This window comes from Stenella coeruleoalba (assembly GCF_951394435.1).
Source record: "Stenella coeruleoalba genome assembly, chromosome: 1".
NCBI classification, from domain to species: domain Eukaryota; kingdom Metazoa; phylum Chordata; class Mammalia; order Artiodactyla; family Delphinidae; genus Stenella; species Stenella coeruleoalba.
The window spans coordinates 120,009,422-120,026,859 of NC_137169.1; the positions used below are offsets into that span (position 1 = coordinate 120,009,422).

General features: G+C 46.1%; 1 protein-coding gene across 1 annotated transcript in view; it reads right to left on the reverse strand.

Annotated features, from left to right (window-relative positions):
- Window positions 1-3,613: 3,613 nt before the first annotated feature.
- RXRG (retinoid X receptor gamma) overlaps window positions 3,614-17,438 on the reverse strand; it is a gene marked incomplete at its 5' end in the record, with an annotated part of 44,058 nt that continues 30,233 nt past the window's right edge. Inside the window, 6 exons of the mRNA XM_079922678.1 lie at window positions 3,614-3,849; window positions 10,085-10,190; window positions 11,457-11,548; window positions 12,729-12,861; window positions 14,161-14,290; window positions 14,407-14,567. Of these exons, the coding sequence (XP_079778804.1) occupies window positions 3,702-3,849; window positions 10,085-10,190; window positions 11,457-11,548; window positions 12,729-12,861; window positions 14,161-14,290; window positions 14,407-14,567 (770 nt within the window). The 3' untranslated portion in view covers window positions 3,614-3,701. The remainder of the gene's footprint in view (window positions 3,850-10,084; window positions 10,191-11,456; window positions 11,549-12,728; window positions 12,862-14,160; window positions 14,291-14,406; window positions 14,568-17,438) is intronic.

Below are 17,438 nucleotides of genomic sequence, written 5' to 3' on the forward strand. Positions count from 1 at the left end.
TTTTCCATGGGGTCTAGGACTTTCTTTTCAGAGCAGGAATCCTGTAGAAAATATCTGGATCGGTCATAATAGGTACTGTAGCTGAAATTAATTGAGAGCCGACCATGTGCTGTGTGTCTCATAGATCCCCTCACTTAAGTCTCTCAATAAGCCCCATGAGGAGGTAATATTATTATTCCCAGTTTCCAAAGTCTAAGTTTGCAAAGACTAAGTTCCAGGAGGTTAAGTCATGTGCCGAAGGTCACTCAGTGATCAGAGATGGGATTTTAACGGAAGCCGCTGGGCTGACTCCAGAGCCCTTGTTTATAACCACGGCAACATCCTAAACTAGTTTCCAGCGTGTAACTCAGAACATAGTGTCTACAGTTTCCAAACCTCTTCCACTTGTGTCGCCTTCGCAGCTCACACAAGGCTCTCCCATGTGATGTGTAGTGTCAGCACTGATAGGTAAGTGGAACTTTAGTCCCATTTTGCTGATGAAGATACAAACTAGAATACAGGTGTTAAACCAAAACTAGAAACCAGAAGGGTTTGATTCTTTGCCCAGTACGTTGGATGATACTGACCAGAATGTGGAATAGAATGTTCTGTAATCTCAGAACCAGAGATTAAGTTTTAACTACACTTCAGAAGAAAATTCACTAATACTTTTGCCCATCTTCTATGGCAGATACTGTGATAAAAGCTTTGCACACATTATCTGTATCATCTTGGCAAGAATCCTAGGGCAAAGAGTATAATTATCCCAATTTACAGATCAGGTCATTGAGGCCTGGCAAGACTGATGTCCACGACGAATGGCAAAGTCAGGACTCCAACTCAAGTATGTCTCGTGCCAAGGTACATGCATGCTCTTACACTGGGCTTCCTGCATCTTTTTACCTTTTATCCTTATGAGGTGGGTATTATTATCTGATGTTTGCAAATAAGGGAAAGAAAGAAGAGCCAGAAAGGTGAAACAACTTCCCCCCAAACACAAGACCTCCAGCAGGTGGATCCAGGAGCCAGGCTCTGGCTGGCTGTGTCCAGAATCCATACTCTTCACCCTGGAGCCTTGGGTCCCGGCTCCATGAGAACTCTTGGGAACACAAGACTGACTCCCCTGCTTTTGTTATCTGTGTAAGTCAGCCTGGGGAGTATGAGGCTGTGAGTCTCAGGGAACATTAATCAGCATTGTTGGGACAATCTGTTCTCTCCACGAGCTGACTCCTCTAGTTGGTGACGTGAGCTGAATGAGGAAGGTCTCTCTTCAGGGGTGTAGGCTCTAGAAGCTTCTCATGGCCGCTGTGGATCAGAGCCTTCAAGGATATTGAACATTCACTCAGTTGCTCATCCTGGGATGTGAGGGGGACCAGGTCAGGAAGGAGGCGGCCTTAGGGACCCCGAATGTCATGGGACCAGCCTGGGGAGAGATGCCTGCCCAGCTCCTGCCTAGCTCAGCGGGTTCTGTGGCAACAATTCCAGGAGACACCACATAATCTATGTTCAGACGCCCTGCTGGGCATTCATCAGCCTGAATTTTGCTCCAGGCAAGAGCTAGGGTTCAGTGAGGAAGGGATCAAATATTGGAATGGAACTCGGTTTACCATACCTGGGGCATGGTGGGTTTCCATGGAAGCCCCATGTTACCTATAAGGCAGCTGAAGGTGTCCAGTGAGTTATGCTGGCAGAGGGAAGAGGTCAGGGAGCCCAGCATTAAATTCTAGTCTCCTCCCACCCCAATCATTTTCATCATGGTTCACAAATAAATGCAGATGAAAAACAAAAGGAAGAAAACAGCATAATTGATTTTAATTCCATTGCTTAATGTCCAAGTCTAAAGGATCCCTAAACTTTTCTTTCCCAGGAATAATGCAATTTTTATTTCTTAAAAATTGCATGATCACTGTTGAATATATTTGGACTGGAGAGTTAGCCCTGGGGTTTTTCTGAGAGGAGAAATTGCTGCCGCGGAATGACGCATCTGCCATCACAAAAACCTTTAGGGAATTCCTTCCAGTTGTGTGGAACCCAATTCAACAACACGCTTTTACTATGTGCCTACTGCATGCCAGACCCCAGGTCAGGTTCTGGTGGTATGAAGAAGGTAAGCCATGTGCAGCTGTTCAGGTTGTATACTCTACCCTAAGGGGCATAGGATTGTGTATCCATTAAGTCCTGTTTCTGCAGATGGCAGGAAGGTGACTTGAACAAGATGGGCTGTATAGGCTGGTTGTGATGTCACTTAGACACCGTTTCTACCCTCAAGGAGCTCACTGTCCAGCAGACAGCAGGGCTCTAAGACACTAGGTGATCATAGGCTAGAAGCTGGAAGAGCTTTTCTCTCTTCCCCCCACCCTTTTTTTTTTTTTTTTTTTTTTTAGCGGTACGCGAGCCTCTCACCGTTGCGGCCTCTCCCGTTGCGGAGCACAGGCTCCGGAGGCTCAGGCTCAGCGGCCAGCGGCCATGGCTCACGGGCCCAGCCGCTCCGCGGCATGTGGGATCTTCCCGGACCGGAGAACGAACCCACGTCCCCTGCATCGGCAGGCGGACTCCCAACCACTGTGCCAACAGGGAAGCCCTCTCTCTTCCCCTTTTAACACATTATTGATCGGGGAATTTTTGCAGAAACTAATGCCTGTGGCCAGCAATTTGTTATGTAAGTGAATATTGAAACACTCCAGTCAACAACGTTTGGGTAACAAAAGACATATTAATACATCTCTGGTCAGTAAGTTGTTAAGAACAGGCTACATACAGTCAGATAATGATGGAAAACAAATTTGGTGCACTCTGGTCTTTTTGTTATTGTTGCTAGTTAAGGACAGAAAATCCATTTCTTTACCATTACCAAAATCCATTACCACCTCCCACCAACTCCCAGGACCCGTGTCTTCCCCCATCAAGAGCACATCTTCTCTAACTTAAATAGGAAAAGAATTTGAAGAATAGATACATGTGTATGTATAACTGAATCACTTTGCTGTACACCTGAAACTAACACAACATTGTTAATCAACTATGCTCCAAAATAAAATAAAAATTAAAAAAAAAAGAGCATCTACTCTTGCCCTTATACTCCATTACCCCCAGTCAGGACAAGGCTGTTAGTACTCATTATTCTTAGGAGGAAAAGAGCAAAAAACAAACAAAAAAACAAAAATCCAGGCTGGCTCTGAAAGACAATGTTTCTTCCCAATCTCTCCAGGGGCTACCCTGGGGCAAAGCTAGCTGTGCCCAGCTTAGACATGGGGTATCTAACTGTGGGATTTATTGGTGCAGGACCCCAGCCTCATCCCCCATTCCTAACCCCCCATACCTTTCCTCCTACATCTGAGATAACTGCCCTGCTGCACAATAATTCACCCCATGCTCCATGCAGTGCCAATATCACATATATTACTTTATTATTTGGTCATTGGCTTTCCAATGCAAGTGAAAAAATAATTTAAACTAATTATATGTACAGAGGCTTGGTTAGTTTTCCCAAGGACTTCCAGAAAGATCCCCAGCCCCTTAAATAGCAAAGAAGGGTTACCGTCAACATCTATACAAAACTCCACCTATAAAAGTCGCATGTGTAGAAAGGTTTCTTTATTATAAGCATCACGTTTGGGGAACAGGAAGGGTTGGGGGTGGGGGGCGGAGGAACGTGTGCAGGGGGGTGGTCCACACACACCTGCCCTGACTAGTCCTGTGTAGGAGGCTGTGGCTGGTGAGGCTCAGGTGATCTGCAGTGGGGTCTCCAGCATCTCCATTAGGAAGGTGTCAATGGGTGTGTCCCCGATGAGCTTGAAGAAGAAGAGGTGCTCCAGGCACTTCAAGCCGATGGAGCGCAAGGCTGGGAGGCGCAGCAAGAGCTTGGCAAACCTGTGGAGAAGCAAGGAGACATTAAGGACTGGGGAGCCAGCATGCACGGGGCAGCTGCTGGCCTGAGGCAGCTCATTTGGTCTTCCTGACCAATCTGTGATTAGAAGAGCCTCGTTGGGGAGACTAAGGCAGTTGGAGAACCTCTAATTCTGGAGAGCTTCAGAAATAGGCTAGAGGTCTTGCTATGCTTCTTAAAGGTGGAAGTTGGATCCTGTGACCTCTTGAGAATCTCTTGAATTCTGTGACCACATCCCAGAATTGCCCTCAGCACCCCCATTCGTGGTGGGCAAGAGGAAGAGCTAGCCTGCTGATGCTGACTCACATCTCCAACCCTAACCAGCTGGTGCTCCTTACACTCTCTGTGCCTGGGGATTCCTGGGAAGATTTGCCAAAGCATTTAGAACAGCACAGCGCGGCAGATGTGCAGAATCCACAGGGGCTCTCGCCACTGGCTGAACGTGTTTGTGTACAAACCACGCACCAGGCAGTGAGATAGGTTCTGGGATCCAAGAAGAGCCCCCCACTCTCAGGACCAGCAGTTCTCAGCTCCTCGCCAGACTCTGCTTTCCCTCATACCACACTTACTTTAAGCAATGTGACCTCAATGTGCCTCAGTTACCACATTTCTGTTACCCGTTTATAACCACTTTGTACATCAGCTTCGTAGTCTGTGCTTACTTTTATTTTGTTTTGTTTTTTAATTTTTTTTGCCTAAGTGTGACTTTCTTTTTTAAATTTTTTTGAAAATTTTTATTGAAATATAGTTGATTTACAATGTTGTGTTAGTTTCAGGTGTATAGCAAAGTGACTCCTATATATATATATATATACACATATATATATGCTTTTTTAGATCCTTTTCCATTATAGGTTATTACAAGATATTGAATATAGTTCCCTGTGCTATATAGTGGTCCTTATTGGTTGTATATTTTATATAGAGTAGTGTGTATATTTGAATCCCAAACTTCTAATTTATCCCTCTGCCCCCTTTCACCTTTGGTAACCATAATTTCTTTTCTATGTCTGTGAGTCTATTTCTGTTTTGTAAATAAGTTCATTTATATCAATTTTTTAGATTCCACATATAATCAGTGTCATATATTTGTCTTTCTCTGTCTGATTTACTTCACTTAGTATGATAATCTCTAGCCACTGTGGAGACTAGTACGCAGGTTCCTTAAAAAACTAAAAATAGAGCTACCATACGATCCAGCAATCCCACTCCTGGGCGTATATCTGGAGGAAATTCTAATTCAAAAAGATTCATGCACCCCAGTGTTCACTGCAGCACTGTTTACAATAGCCAGGTCATGGAAGCAACCTAAATGTCCATCAGCAGACGAATGGATAAAAAAGATGTGGGGAGGTTTCCCTGGTGGTGCAGTGGTTGAGAGTCTGCCTGCCGATGCAGGGGACACGGGTTCGTGCCCCGGTCCGGGAAGATCCCACATGCCGCGGAGCGGCTGGGCCCGTGAGCCATGGCCGCTGAGCCTGCGCGTCCGGAGCCTGTGCTCCGCAACGGGAGAGGCCGCAACAGTGAGAGGCCCGCGTACCGCAAAAAAAAAAAAAAAAAAAAAGATGTGGAGGGTGTGTGTATACACACACACACACACACACACACACACACACACTGGAATATTACTCAGCCATAAACAATAATGAAATAATGCCATTTGCAGCAACGTGGACGTGCTTACCTTTCAGTTAGGAAGAGAGAGAGACAGAAAATAGTAGCCTTCACCCCTGAGGGGCCCCCAGTCTGGAGAGAGAATACACACACCCATGCATACACACACACTCACATATGCCTCCCACACATGTGCACACAGACCCCCTCACCACTCTCACACATACACACACTTGTGCACACACATTCACTCACACTCTTATACACCCTCACACACATGAGCTTGCACATATTCACACGTGTAAAAGTATACACACACATTCTCCTCCATTCTCACCTGCCCTCACACACTGGTACACCCACACACACAAATGCATGTGTACACACACACACACACGCACACCTATAATTAAGGACCTTAGTTGTAAGGCTCATCAAAGGGAAAGAGACTAGTGTGTGAAGGAATTAGCCTCACACATACAGGGTCCTTTTCAGGCTCCTCAATCTGCCACATTTCCAACATGCTTCTGTGGTCTCTCTTCATCTCTCAAAATTCTTTTTGCCAGTGAAGCTTATTTTTAATGTTATTACTGATAATGACTGGAAATCAAATAACTCTACTCACAATTTCCAATAAAAAGTACAGGAATCGAAATCTTGTTAGTCACGGTGGCCTTAAATCAGCAACCTCCAGTTGGGCCGGATCTTCACTGGACGTCACAACATTATTTCACGAGAAGTTTTCAAATTGGAGTTTTAATACTCCTCGAAAATGCGTCTAGGTCTATATGCATGCCGAGAGGAGTTTTAAGGAAATGTGGCAATATAAGAAGAACAGAGTGGCACCATCTAAAAAGGTAAGAATTACCTCCCTACATGGAAAAATTAAAGGTCTATACCAAGGCCAACACACACCTTCAAAACATTTGATTAGAAAGCCTCTGAGTGGGACTTCCCTGGCGGTCCAGTGGTTAGGGTTGTGCGTTTTCACTGCAGGGAGCACAGGTTTGATCCCTGGTCAGGGAACTAAGATCCCACAGGCCTCTCGATGTGGCAAAAAAAAAAAAAAGGAAGCCTCTGAGTGCATCTGAATGGTATCACCGTTAGATAAGAACAAGGAGGCTGAGCTCCTGGTCAAGGCTCTGCCACGAAAGAGGTTTCTGTAATTAGGCAAAGAAAACGGCTTCTTTATAAAGTGTGAAGTTAGGCTGACGTTAGCTCTGAAAATGTATTTTTTTACTCTAAAAATGCCAAAGTTTTACAATGTGTAAAATGCTAACCATTCTAGACACAAACTATTATATATAGTATGGATAAACAACAAGGGCCTACCGTATAGCACAGGAAACTATATTCAACACCCTGTGATAAACTATAATAAAAAGAATGTGAAAAAGAATGTATATATATATATATAACAATCACTGTGCTTCGCAGCAGAAATTGACACATTGTAAATCAACTATACTTCAATAAAATAATTTTTTAAAAAATGTTAACCATAAGACTGCTGTCTTTGCTGTCTGTCCCAGGTTTGGGAGCTAAGATCAGGATGTAGAAATAAACACACCCCCTAATAGCCACAGCCACAGGGTCGCATTCCTCGCTCACATGTTTGGCAACAAGGGGCACTCACAGCCTTTGAAGGCACCTGCTGTGTGAGAGAAAGAAGGTTCCTGCAAACTCTGCCCCCTCCTGAGTTTTGATGTCTGCTTCTGGCTAGAGGAAGCAGAACTCGCCCCTGTGAGGTGTACTTCTGAAAAGTCTCCACGGAGTGGCAGCCCTCCACCACCAAGAAAACGGCCTTGACAGGGCTTGTGTGCCACCAGGGACCCCCTCAACCACTTTCTGCAAACCAGAGGTGACCAGCCTTCGGCACACTTGCCCACCTGGTTGAGCCAAGTGACATCCCTGATGGACCTGCTCAGCACCAGGGTGGTCACCCACTGTCCAGGCTGTACTGGATGCACCTAAGGGACATGCAGGGACCCAGTCCCTGCACTCCCTCCCTGAACTCCCAGGCCCTGCCCTGGGCCAGGCAACAAGTGTTGGCATCTCTGCCTAGTGCCTGGGGGCCGCCCAGGCCCCTGGCTGTCCCCTTCCTGGGAAAACAGGCAAGTTCCAAAGTTTTTAAAGTGTTATTCATTAGAAACAATCTAAATGTCAACCACAGAACGATGACTAGATACATTAGGATACACCCATCCTGTGAAATATTACAGACTCATTGAAAATAAGAATTTTGTACTTTTCAATATCTGATAAAATGTCTAAAATAGCTAATGGAACAAAATAATACGCCAAACCATATGATTTCAGATCTGTAAATATACATTTCTATGTATACATACATTGATACACAAAGCTGCTAGAAAAAAATATACCTCCCAAATTTACAAGCAGTTTATATTACCCTATTTATTTAAAAACATTTTCCTTATTTCCTACCAAAGCATGCTTGGCTTTTATAATAAGATAGAAAAGAGTTCTATTTTTTTTTTTTTTTTTTGAGGTACGCGGGCCTCTCACTGTTGCGGCCTCTCCCGTTGTGGAGCACAGGCTCCAGACGCGCAGGCTCAGCGCCCATGGCTCACGGGCCCATGGCTCACGGGCCCAGCCGCTCTGCGGCATGTGGGATCTTCCCGGGCCGGGGCACGAACCCGTGTCCCCTGCATCGGCAGGCGGACTCTCAACCACTGCACCACCAGGGAAGCCCTAGGAGTCTTGTTTTTTAAAGAGGTAAACAGCACTACCTAGAGCCAAGTCCAGGAAAAGGATGAATGTGAGCCTTCCTAGTCCTAATGCCCTGCACACGATATGTGCACACACACACACACACACAAACACACACACACACACACACGAGTAATGCTGCCTTACAGCTGGGAGATTCAGTGGATGTCATCCAGCACAGGGCTTTCAGTCAGCTCTCACTGGCCAGAAGCTGAGCTGATGCTGGCAGCCAGGCCCTGCTGGTTGGGTAGGGCTCTTTCAACCTCACCCACTTCAGATGTAGGAGAGACTGCCAGGTGCCTATCAAAATCCATTCTTCCCTTCTTCCTTGGCATCCAGCTGCACACATTCTCCAGTCTCCTTCTTGGCTAGCTGGTCCATGTGACCAAGTTTTAGCCAATGGAAGTGAGTAAAGGGAGGGGGTACCCTTTCCAGATCAATGTGTTGCCCATATAGCCTCACCTCTGTGCTCCCTCTCCTCTTTCCCTTCCACCATCAGCATACAAAACACAATGAGAGGGCTTCCCTGGTGACACAGTGGTTGAGAGTCCGCCTGCCGATGCAGGGGATGCGGGTTCGTGCCCCAGTCCGGGAAGATCCCACATGCCGCGGAGAAGCTGGGTCCGTGAGCCATGGCCGCTGAGCCTGCGCGTCCAGAGCCTGTGCTCCGCAGCGGGAGAGGCCACAGCAGTGAGAGGCCCGCGTACCAAAAAAAAAAAAAAACCACAATGAGACTCGGCGACATGGTGGAACCCCAGGAAGGAAGGAGTCTGGGTCCCCGAGCGATGGTGTGGAAGAAAGTCACCACACTAGACTGATTACCCATCCAGGACTGATTTGTGAGGAAGAAATAAACTTGTGTTCAACCATTGACATTTGGGAAGTCTGTTGTCGCAGCTTAGTCTCCATAAGACACAAGGCCTGCACATTTATTGTATCAACTGGCTGGACCCCACTCACACAGATGCACTCATTGCCTGTGATAAGAAATGAGCTCAGCCTCTTCCAGACAACTGAGAGATAGTGGCTTATGATCCAGGAAAAATGGGCTAATGGAAATGAGACTCCACAGAGGAATAGAAGTCATCAGTGAGAACTGGGAGCACAGGTAATTAATCCTAAACACAAACTCATGCCTTTAAAGAAGTTTCTTTCAAGTTTCATTTTCCATTTTCTGTGAGGTTTGAGGATCATATTCTCTCTTTTTAACTAGAGTTAGTGGAGGAGGAAAATTTTATTCAGCTGTACCTGGGGGAAACATTTGGGAAAAGAATTTTTTTAACCACTCAGGAATACGGGTAGATGGCCTCAGAGATCCTCTGACCGCTATCTTCCTTTTCAGACAAGAAGCCCAGACCCAGGACCTTGCCAGAGGCTACAGACGGCACCCTCGGGGCTAGCGGTCACCTCTCCTGGCTACCAAAGCCTGTACCTTTTTCTGCAGGGGGGCTTCCATGAGGGCAAAGCAGAAAGCAATGCAGTCACACTGAAAAGCACAAGCTCTTCGAAATCAGACAAACTTGGGTTCCCAACCTGCCCCACCGTGCAGCAGCTCTGTGACCCTGGGCAAGTTTCCTTTCTGAGCCTTGGGGCCTCTTTAGAAATTGGAGCTAAGGATTCCCACCATCGTTCGTTCACTGGGGTGTTCATTCAACATTTAAAGATGAATACTAATTGTTAGGCTCTGATGCCAAAGTGGTGAACAGTGGGTGAACAAGACGGGCGAGACCTCCGGTTTCACGGAGCCAGTGTCTGAGTAGCTTTGAGACGGTTGTGAAAAAATCTAGACAGTGCCTGCTGCATGTCGCCATTCATTAATGGCAGATCAGAAGAGTTGCTGCAGTTGTTACCATTCTTCCAGGACTCCCTCACCTGCCTGGTTGTTCCGGGTACTTCTGCTTGGTGTAGGCCTCGAGGGTGGCATAAACCTTCTCTCGCAGAGTCTCCACCTCAGAGGGGTTGGACAGACCCTTGGCATCTGAAAAAGACAGTTGATTCAACCTCTCCTTACACACCTCTGCGGGACACCCTTCTACAGAGTCTGTCCCCATTCACACAGGCCATGTCCTGCAGAGTTACGAGAGACACGCTGGATGGGGGACACTGTGAAATACACAAAGCCAGCCCTTTGTGCCCTCACACCTCCTTCCTGTGCCCAATCTACCCAGTAAACTCTTGGAGCAAAGGTACGCACGGCTGACTGCAAGGAGGAGAGTTTTCTTTTATCCGGGCCATTCTAGGAATACTACCTTCACACATTTATTGAGTGCTTACTGTGTGCTAAGCATGGACTGAATAAAGAGATGGGGTACAAAAGCCGGACAGACCCACATCCTGTATCAAGTAACAGACCACCTAATTCAGGAGATGAAGCATGTGCATCAATTACTATGCAATTCTGAATACTCACCTTTCTTGACCCACAGCAGCATCTGAAGAAGCTGATCTCTTCCTCCTTCTTGAAATGCTTTTCCTCCCTGGGCCCCCCAGGACACTACTCTTTGGTTCTTCCCTGTCTCACTCACTGCCCCCTCTCAGGCTTCTTTGCTGGCTCGTCCTTTTCTCTGCAACCTCTAAATATCACCATGCCCCAGGGCTTAGCCCTCAGCCCTCTGCTCTGCAATGCCTCTACTTTTCTCTCGGTCTCAGAGCCTTGCACGCCAGGTCTAGGCTGATAGCTCTCAAATGTACATCTCCGGTCCTGCCTCTTCTCTGAACTCCAGACTCACATAAACAATTGCTTCCGGGAGAGCCACTCTTGGACGTTTACTATCCATCTCAGATTCTCACGTCCAAAGTCCTGATTCCTAGCCACCCACCCTTTGAACCGCCATTTCAGTAAATGAAACCTCTGTTTTTCCAAGTGTTCAAGAAAACAAAATGAAAAATTCTAAGAATTATATTTAATACCTCTCTTTCTTTCACACCCTATAAGCAAATCCCATTGGCTCTGTCTAAAAATATATGTAGAACCCGACCACTTTTTACCGCCTTCTTTGCTACTACCCTAGCCCTCTGGCATCTCTCGTCCTCCCCACTTGCCCCCAAACATGCACACTCCACGTCCATTTGAGACCCTTTTCAAGATGGCTCGAGGAGCAGAGGCCATGAAGAGTTGACTCCTTGTCCTCCCCAGGATAGGTCTCCTGGCCCTCCCTTATCTGTCTCTGCTGAGCTAGAAGACTAGAGAACATCAGAGCACTGGGGGCTGACCATGGAGGAGAGCTAAGCACGACGCACTCACCTGGGTTAAAGAGCACGATGGCTCGTAGGCACCCCAGCTCCGACTTATCCATCTGCATGTCTTTCATTTTGGAGACCAGCTCAGTCAGAACTCTGCTCACAGGAAACAATGGCAGGTGATGAGAAAATCATGAATACCAGGCCAAGGGCTGATAAAATGAATGCAACCAATATTTATTGTGTACCCACCCCATTTTCCAGTAGATGCGCCAGGTACTAGGGGCACAGAGATGAATAAGATACAGTCCCTGATCTCAAAGAGCTCACAGTTTCATTAAAGAAACAGACACAGAAGCAATACGTAGCAGCAACCAAAGCCAATAACTGGCATGATCAAAGTCCCAGGGAACACCGAGGATGAGGCAGTGAACACAGAGAGGGAGCTGGAAAGGCAGCCTAGAGGATTTGGGAATTGGCAGAAATGCAACGGGCAAAGCAGGGAGAGGGCATCGCATGTCTGGAAGAACACCGCAAAGGACGGCGTTCCGTGACAGGGCAGAAATTTCTAGACACCATCAAGAGGGCTGAGTCAACTGAAGACCATGATAGTCTCCATGTGGAACATATTGTGGGAAAAGGCAGGGAAGGAGTAGGGACATCTTAGATGGATATGCGCACGGCCCTGGAAGACCATTTATGGTGGGGTTCGGAAGGGACCACAGGGCCCTGGCATTGGACAGAGAGGCTATTTTCGATCTTACTCTTCCTTTCCCAGTTCTCCGTCCTTTCACCCGCCCATTCATCTCTCATCTCTTTAAATCACCTGGCTTAATTTTCCTTTAGAACCATTTAAGGCACAGAACCCCAGACTCAGGCTGTTGCTCTTATAGCAGAATTCCCCCAGAGAGCCTGATGCAGAGACCAGCAAAAACCTCAGCTCATCTTTCCCAGATTCCTAAAGTCAGATCCTAAACCCTCATTCCCATCCAGGCCCCCTTGGATAAGCAGTTCAAACTCCCCACTCCCACCTTACTAGGTAATGTCAACAATACAGTCTCTTCCCTGGAAACCTTTAGGGATAATAGGGTCTTTCATCTGCCAGCAACTCTGTTGGCCTCTGACTGACCCCATCTCCTTGGATAACCGTTTCTTTTAATCCCTTTCTCATTCCCCAGGTTTATGTTTTCATGTGCTGAACGTTCTCTGCTTCCAGCCAGTACAGCTGATTGGGCTGTCCATCCTACATCCCAGCACTACCCACAGGTACACACACACACATGCACACATGTGTACACACACACACATACAAGCGCCGGAAGTAGAATAGAGCCACCTGTCAAAGATGGAGCCAACCCCAGCACTGTGGGCACTGCTCCGGTGGACGTGTAAACCCGTGGCCAGAAGGATGCCATCCTGCACAGAAACGGAGCGGTGGGAAAAGGAGGCGATCAGCAATTCATTCCACCCTGCAAGAATAAGAAGGAGGCCTTGAGGGAAACCTGACCACACCCTTGCTTCATTGATAATCACCCAAGGCATGTACTGTTATCCTTTGGAATAAAAGCAGAACCAGAAATCCAGGGAGGTCAAAAACTAGTTCCAGACGACACCACTAATTAGTGAGGGAACAAAGGGTAAGACTGGGGTCCCCTGACTTGTGGGTCTGCTCCTCCCCCACAGTCTCTCCAATGCAGCGCAGAATGGCAGCTTGAGGGCAAGGACTCTTTTTTTCCCTCCAGTCCATCAACAAATATGGATTGAACACTTAACGGTAACGGTCACTGTGTTAGCTGCCATGGTAGATAAAGCGAGTATACCCTGCAGTGTCTGCCCCCAGGACATGACAAGCTGGTTTTACTTCTTAGGCGTTGTTTAGTAGCACCCAGCACGGCATGTAGCTTTCCATCGACACTCAGGGATCGCTCATTATCTAATAGGGATGAAATAAGTGGACTGGCTCCCCAGGCTCAGCGAATCTTCATGAAATGTCCCTGCTGGCTCCATGACAAAGAGGAGATTTGGCCTGTGTCAACTGCACAGTGTCCCAGAAATGGGAGGCTAGAGAGATGATAGCATGTAGAATCTTAAAATAGGAAGGGACCCTGGAATCTTTCTAGTAAAAGCCTGAGCAAAAATCTTTGGCTTCCCCTATTTCACCTGTGAAATGGGAATATCTCTATTTTCCAATTTCATAATAGTTAATGAGGCACAGCTTCAGATTGTCTTGAATAACAATTGTTTAACTGTCTTTGAAGATTAAATGCAAATTATAAAGGCTGCATAAAATTTGCATGGAAAAAGAGCCTTTCTTGGTCACTAAAAGGATTCTAGGAAGCAGTTTAAGAGAACCAGTGGACAGAAAAATCTCATTAAATAGAAAATTCTCACCTTCTTGTAAACCTGCCTTGTTTTTTTAATTATGTGTGTGTTTAAAAGCTATTTTTCTCTGATAATAAAATGCATGTAGAAACTAATAAAAATTTCATTAAGTATAAAAGAGAAAATTTAAATATTAAAAAAAAGAAAAAGAGTCTTACTCCTCCATTAACAGTGTTTCATTTGGAAATGAAAGTTTTGGGGGCGGGCCATCCAAATTTCAGAGCTTACCAATAATATAAAAAAGAACAACCTCGGATAGGGTTATCCTGTCTCAGCAATGTGCACAGGTTGGATGGGTTACGGCTCCATCAGGTCACTTGTTTTAGGATCCCAAGGGTAATTTCAAAACGGCAACCCAAGAAGAAAGGAGCCCTGGTATCCCTTACCTGCCCGGAGCAGAATGACCTGGTCCTCCAAGGTGAGGTCAGAGAAGTGGGGAATACGCTTGGCCCATTCAACGAGAGTAAAGAGCTGCTTGTCAGCAGCATGGCATATGTTGGTGACAGGGTCATTTGTCTAAAAAAGGAACAAAGTACTCTGAACGGACAGGTTCTAGGACTCAAACATACTCCTGCCCCATCTCCAGCCCCCTCCAAGAAATAGGATATGGATGGAGATCTAAGACCACCTACCGAATTCTCCATGTTCATGTCACCGTAGGATTCTGTCTTTGGTTCAACAGCAAGTTCAGCCTCCAGAATCCTCTCCACGGGCATATCTTCATGGCCACCACTGGCACATTCTGCCTCACTCTCAGCCCGCTCCCGGCTTCTCTGCCTTTCTTCTTGCACAGCTGGCAGGGACAAGGACGTGCAGACGTTACCATATGCCCAGGACAACTGTGGGAAGGTTAATTACATCCCTAAGCCTCATTTTCCTCCTCTGTAAAATGGGCATCATGGTGGCAATGAATCAGAGATGCTGTCATGTTAACAGATGAAACCAAGAAAGCAGAGCTGAGCTGTTTTCTTATGCCTGTGCCAAACTATGGGTTTTTTCAGTCCACAGTCTTTCCAGTTCATTATGGTGGCCACTCTAAATGTGCCTTTTAAGCTTTAATAACCTCCAATTCTGCCCTTTCTTTTAATGAGCCACTGTCTCCTTGCATGCTGTCTCCCCTATCCTTCCTCCACCTGCTATCTCTAATAAACCGGGAGCATGCAGTAGTTAAGTAACGAGCACATTACTCTAAAAATTCCCTCTGTCAGATCCTGCGCATCACTCTTGGCATTCGCGTCCCATTAGGTCTGCCCCTAGTGCACCGGCCTGAACACAGCATCACCTGATCTGACTTGTCAGGGAAGATCTTCAGGGAGCCGTGTGGGTATTTAGTAAGAGAAAGGGTGGAATAATGTCACCTAGATGACATTTCAGAATCAGCAGCTGATTTGGGGGGTGGGGAACGGTACACAGGCAAAGGTGGAGGCTAGAATTTTCTCAGATTCCCCAAGTTTAGGGTTTTCATCAAAGAACCCTCTGGGTCTATACATTAGAATGTCAGGCAGACCCCTTTCCCAATTCTGTGCTCTTCACTGGGAAGAGGGTTAGTTTCTCTATGGGGTTAGTTTCCATCCTCTCGAAAGCTTCAGTTTCCATCTTCTTATTCCCAGTAGCGATAAGCAGAATTCAGTATTGGCACACATTTTCTAAATCCCAAGAATCGAGAAAATTATCCTCTAAGCAGTGGCCCAGAGGGACCTCAGTGACAGCTATTCCACGAGCAACTTCTACGTCTCATCTCCTCTCCTTTCCTCCCCTTTGTCCACTTTCCAAGGCTCCTCCTACTCTCTGAGCCACAAGGCTGCGGAATGAACTGGGACTGGATGCTGGACATCTAGTTTGTCACGTAAGTGATATTATTGATCTCTCAAAGTAGGTCAGAGAAGGGTCTGACAGCACAAATCTGGCTGATACATCACTGTCTCCAATAGAGACACACCAAGAAACCTCAAGATGAGAATGATATTCAGGGGTTGAGAGGGAGGGAGGGTAGGAAGGAAGGAGTAAAGGAAGAAAGGAAAGAGAGATTAAAGCAGGAGAGTAAGAAAAAGAAGAAATGGACGAGAAAAAGAGCAGAGAGGACAAAATACGAGAAGAGCAAAAATCATGTACCTTGGAGTCAAAGAAATCTTTTTCAAAATGGGCCCGACCGCTTCCTAGATAGTAACGTCGGACATGGTACTCAGCTTACAAAGCCTCGGTTTCCTTATATGTACAGTGGGGATTATAGTACTTACCTGAGATTGTTTTATGAAGATTAAACGAAACAATTATTTTAAAGTTTTTTGAAAAGTAGCATTTCCCCTCCCCTTGGCCTCTCTTTACACTCTCGGGCTCTGCTCTGGTCCTGTCTCTATCCCTGCTCTTGGCCTCTTCCTCCCTCTCCCTGTTTCTCTTTTCCCCTCATCCTTTCTTTCTGTCCATTTGGTTAGCCTTCATTCACTGACAACATACAGAAACTCTCATATGTGTTTTTATCATCAGTTGGATTTGCTGGTTGAAGTTGAATGCTTCTTGTATTAATTTTTTTAAAGGTAGGTTAACGGGCATCTATTTGTCTTGATTTGAAAAGATGGGGGAAAGCAAACCAAATTCCTCTTGTGGCCCTCAATTGATTTCTTCTACAGATTTGTAGAGGAAAATAACCTTCACGCTCCAAAGAAAATAATCTTGACTTCAGGGAATTAGATTCTAATTCCAATTTTGCAATTCACTGAGTGATCCTTTGCTATTCAGTTCTCCTTTTTGTGACATAAATCTTACTGTCGTCAATGAGGAGTCACGTATCTGTTGTTGAAGCAAATCTTCTATGGCGCATTTTGAGCTACTGCTACTCAGTACATCAGGGTACATTGAGGGGCCAGTGGGACCTAAAACAGGATTTTCCATTAGTCCAACATACATTTATTGTGATGTATTAAAATAGTCAAAATGTATGGAGCCCTTTCTCTGTGTCAGAATTATGCCCAACACTTTTCATAATTAACGCCCACAAGAACCCTCTGAAGTGCTATGAACCACAGAGAAGTTAGGTAACCTGCCTGAGGTCACAGAGCTAGGAAGTGGTGAAGCCAGCATGTAGACCCAGGCTGGCTGCCTCCTGAGCTTACCCCTGACTCCAAGGCTCTGGGCTGGTTGGATTAATAGACCCACAGGAATGTCAAGTGCCGACCACAAATTGCCTCAAAAATAATCCATTCTCTTACTACCCAAACCACATTATATGATCCAAAATTATGGAAATAGACTTCCCCAGAACCCCTGAGGATCGTTTGGTGGCCTGGAAGTCACAGGGTCCCAGTGCTACACCCACTCTGCCATTAGCTTGCCATGTAAGCTTAGGCAAGACCCCTAGCCTCTCAGAACCTCTGCTTCTTCTTTCAGGAAATGACTGTGTTACATCAGACACTCCAGCTTTACGTCCACTCCAGCTTCACCATTATGTACCCTGGTTTTAGGCAGGTGAATTCTGAGCCCACCCCAATTTCATCTCTCTCTGTCTGTCCAACTCTCTAGGAATGTAAATTCCATAGTATCACTCAGTTATCTGTTCCAGGATTTTATTAGTCTTGTCCTCAAGAAAGTGCCTGAACTGAGCCCCAAATTCTGTAAATGAAGGCCAGAAATGATAGTGGCGAAGGAAAGGCTGTCCAGTAACTTTTTA